We start from the raw sequence: 4,192 nt of genomic DNA on the forward strand, positions 1-4,192 counted from the left end.
AAACAAGTTCAATGCATTTTTCGTGATGAAAATTTATCTTCATCACAACAACACAAATCTTACTTATTTCTCTAGGCAAACGTGTCTGAAGTCTATATTTTTGTCATTACACAAGAGCTCCTTAGTCTTACTATATTATATAGGAGCCTGCCAAAATTGTGGTAGAAGTACGTCCACATTTAATACTCCAATTCAGTTATAAAATAAATGAAAGATGCAAGTAGTCACCCGGGAATGTAAGTTAAGAATATTTTTAGGCGAGCTTTATATACTGAGAAAGTGTGAAATGAAGATGCATGGTCAAGCTTACTTCATTCATCATTAACTTCAGCAAAATTAAAGTTGTGGCAAAATTTGGCAGAATCAAGATGGGTATTATTAACTGTGGCAACAAATTCACATAAACCAAACAGCTAAACACCATTTAAGGGCCTGTTTGGTTACATGAGTTTGGAGATTTCAAATATCTAGAGATTTCAAATCTATGAAGTTATAATTTATAAAATTAGATGTTTGGTTGTGGAATGAAATCTATGGATTCATACTAAAAAACTATTTGATCCACGTGATTTTTGTGAATCTGCAAATGTATAGTTTTTTTGAAATCTCTGGATTTCACCCCTTACCCATAAATCTACAGATTCACATTTTTAGTGTAAAAAGGTGAATCTCTAGAGAATCTCTAGATTTACAAAATCTAGAGATTTTTACAACCAAATGGGTATAATTCTCAGATTCATGAATCCAGAGATTTCAAATCTCTGGATTCATGTAACCAAACAGGCCCTAAAGCAATTTCAAATAAATTTTACTAGATCCATTTGCTTAACCCCTCTTCTATATATGTAGAGATAGAAGAGAAGTCCGGGAGAGGATAGGGAAAGGGAGAAACGAAAGAAGAAAACAGAGCTTCTTCTTCTCCTCCAACCCGTTGCCCGTTAATGGCGATTCGAGGTGTGGTCTTGATTGTTGGGATTGCATTCTTGCTTGCTGCACCATTAACTCAACGTAAGTAACACTTCCTCAGTTACTTTTTCAATGTTCCAGCTTCTTCATTGATTCATTCAATCTTGGGCTTCTTCAGAAGCGGAGAATGGGGTTGAATTTAGTTACAGTGGAGCAACGGGTCCTGAAAAGTGGGGGAATTTGAGTCCAGAATATAGTGCATGCTCCAATGGAAAGCACCAATCTCCCGTGAACATTGTGACGAACGAAGTCATCTACAATCCAAAACTGCATTCTTTGAACAGACTCTATGGAAGTAGCAATTCTACCTTGATTAATCATGGCTACAGTATTGGGGTTCGTTAATGATTTCAATTAGGCCTCGATAATCATAACTATGTTGGTCATGTTTAGATACTTTTCTTTTTAATTGTTCCTGGGCAGATGCAATATGGCAGTGATAAAGCTGGGTTGTTGGTTGAAGATGACAAGAACTACACCTTGAAACAAATACACTGGCATTCACCTTCTGAACACACACTTAATGGCGTCCAGTAATTCATCTTATTAATCTCATTCTTCTCTATATATCATCAAATTTAAGCTTTATCTAAGAGTTCATTGGGTGATTACAGGTACCCTTTAGAGCTTCATCAGGTCCATATTGCTGATGATGGCAGCATCGCAGTTGTGGGAGTCTTATACAATTATGGTCCTCCTGATCTTCTTCTTGTCCAGGTATGTACAAATTCAAATCCAATCGGGTATACGAATAGTAACCACAGGGGCTAGTGGAGTTAGCAGGAATCTTCCCCTAAGAAAGCATTCAGTCGATCCTGAGTTTAATATCCAATCCATGTGATCAACATTAACCCAGAGACTAGTTAGGCCAAAAGCATACATATCCATTGTTAGACCCAGAAACTTTTCCTCAGAAAAAATGGCAAATTTGTTTTTATTTATTCTTAATTTGTGCCAATTGTGCAGATCAAGAACAAGCTAGACCAGCTGGCTAAGGAAGTACGAGAGGATGAAACAGCTAAAATTCCAATTGGTCATTTGGGAACAAAGTACTTGAGGCGCCATTCTTCGAAGTACTACAGATACGTTGGTTCTCTCACCACCCCACCATGCACAGAGGTTACTTGGATTGTCCTTGACAAGGTAATTCATAATAATTAGATGTTAGGGTTTTAATTTCTTATCATTACTTACACATGCTTAGAACCAAAATTCACCACTTGCAGGTGAGTCATGTTACTAAGGATCAGGTTGATGCTTTGAAAGCTCCATTGAAAGTTTCAAACAAAGGCAACGCAAGGCCTGTGCAGCCTCTGAATGGACGTGAGATTGAGCTCTGTGATGACGAACCCAAAGAATAAGATAAAAAATGAAGATTTCCTTTGAATCAATAAATTAATTATCCACTAACCTTATATATTTTTGTTAATCTGCAATTTTCATTATCTCCTCTTAGCTAGTGAATACGGAATTTTTTTTTTTTTAAACCTTGGGAATTATAAGACAAGCTTAGGGCTCTTAATGTATGTTTGATGCTTGAAGTGGACCTATTCTGCATCATAGTTGTTGCTCCAAAAACCTATTTGGCATGCAGGAGAACCGACTTGCAAAACACATGCTTGACCTGGTTGTCACATCCTCCCAGCCGGTACCCTAACTGGCATACCCGAGAGTGTGATCCACAGCCCCAAAGATCAAGTATCGAGGAAATCATCCTCCCACATATACAATAACATAATCATAAATAGGAAATAATCAAGGTTTAATATTATAAACAAAGGTTCAAAACAATAATGGATAAACAGTACAATTAGAGTGCGAAAAAGATACCAGATATTCAATGATATCAAAAAGGAGTAAAGTGATGCGGAAACTCACTTCACCAAAATAGCGGAACGTAGCATGAAAGTCAAAAGGAATTACAACTGAAACAAATGTACTAAGAAATAAACTAAGATCAAGCGTCTTCTAGTTTATAGATAATGTCTTCATAAGTATGGACTTCGTCAACCAATGGATCCGTTCTAACTCTATGCTGTTTTCAAAAGTAGTACGCAGCTTGATCCGCCGGGGGATCATCAGAGTAATCTTGATCATCGCCAGCACCTTGCGTGTAATACGCTTCATTGGCTTGCGCTTCACTGCACTGCTCGTCATAATAATCTGTATCTGCAAGATAATCTAAACAAAGAATATACAAAAAGGAATGAGTTTCGAAGAAACTCAGTAAGGTAGTTAATCCATAACATCATAGATAACATGTGGCAAAACATAACACGATACAATGCAGTATGAAACAGAAAAAGTGTGAATGCATCTAACTCTATGTATGCTGGTCTCTATGGCAGACATGCTTTATGTCATAGCACCGTACTTCTTTGGGTAGGTCACGCATACGGCTCCTGTTGGTAGTGGGTCAGGCATCCCTCTCGGACAAACCATGGTATGGGGTTAAGTCAACACACTCTCTCACAACCATTTGGCATAAGTACCGGCGCATGTCAGGGAAAAGCCTAGCCCAATGCAAGTCATCTAGTTAGTTACATCAAGTTAGTTCCAGATACTTCCATCCCCTCTCGGGATCCTTTCTGGTATCCTTCACACTAGAGTCACGGATATTACTCACCGGACTCATCAACCCTATTGGTTATCCACATGTGGTAAACAGGAAGCTCTCATGTCCTCTCACGGATATAACTCACCGGTCTCGAGCGCCCATGAGCCCAAGTCTAGTCATATGCAACCCTACAATAAATGGTCCCCACAATGTGATTCCCGTCCTCTCACGGATATAACTCACCGGTCTCGAGCGCCCGTGAATCCCCATTGCTACCACGGGTCATTCGGTCTCAATACCCTTCTGAATCGGGTCTGATATAACAGGGGTATATCCTAGCCAAACACAGCTAGACATCCCTAGGTATGACAACCATTGATTCGGGAAAGCGTCGATGGGCATCTTCGGAGAACATCCCATACTATTCCCTCCGATGTCCAAGGACAGAAGCATCAAAAGGATACTCCCCAATCCCAAACCAAACTTAAGCAAACACATTCTTAGATCAGTCATGACATACACAACAAGTAGTTCATCATATAAAAGAGAATGTAAAAGCAAAATCAGATTAAGCAGTAATAAGTAATTCATATAACATGAATAATGAAAAAGATGATATAAACTAGTGCTACTGTTCCTGTAAAACCCAGCCCTAACCTTGACCCGGAA

The 4,192-nt window shown here is 38.7% G+C and overlaps 1 protein-coding gene across 1 annotated transcript; it reads left to right on the top strand.

Moving 5' to 3' along the window:
• The first annotated feature begins 861 nt into the window (after positions 1–861).
• On the top strand, positions 862–2,327 carry LOC149023927 (alpha carbonic anhydrase 1, chloroplastic-like). Its single transcript, XM_089143378.1, has 6 exons — positions 862–1,008; positions 1,085–1,302; positions 1,390–1,499; positions 1,581–1,683; positions 1,933–2,109; positions 2,193–2,327. The coding sequence occupies exons 1-6, from the start codon at positions 942–944 to the stop codon at positions 2,325–2,327; spliced, it is 810 nt and encodes a 269-aa protein (XP_088999504.1). The 5' UTR covers positions 862–941.
• The last annotated feature ends 1,865 nt before the right edge of the window (positions 2,328–4,192 follow it).

Source organism: Hakea prostrata, chromosome 2, assembly GCF_041222555.1.
Source record: "Hakea prostrata isolate BN-2017 chromosome 2, UWA_Hpros_2, whole genome shotgun sequence".
Classification (NCBI taxonomy): Eukaryota; Viridiplantae; Streptophyta; class Magnoliopsida; order Proteales; family Proteaceae; genus Hakea; species Hakea prostrata.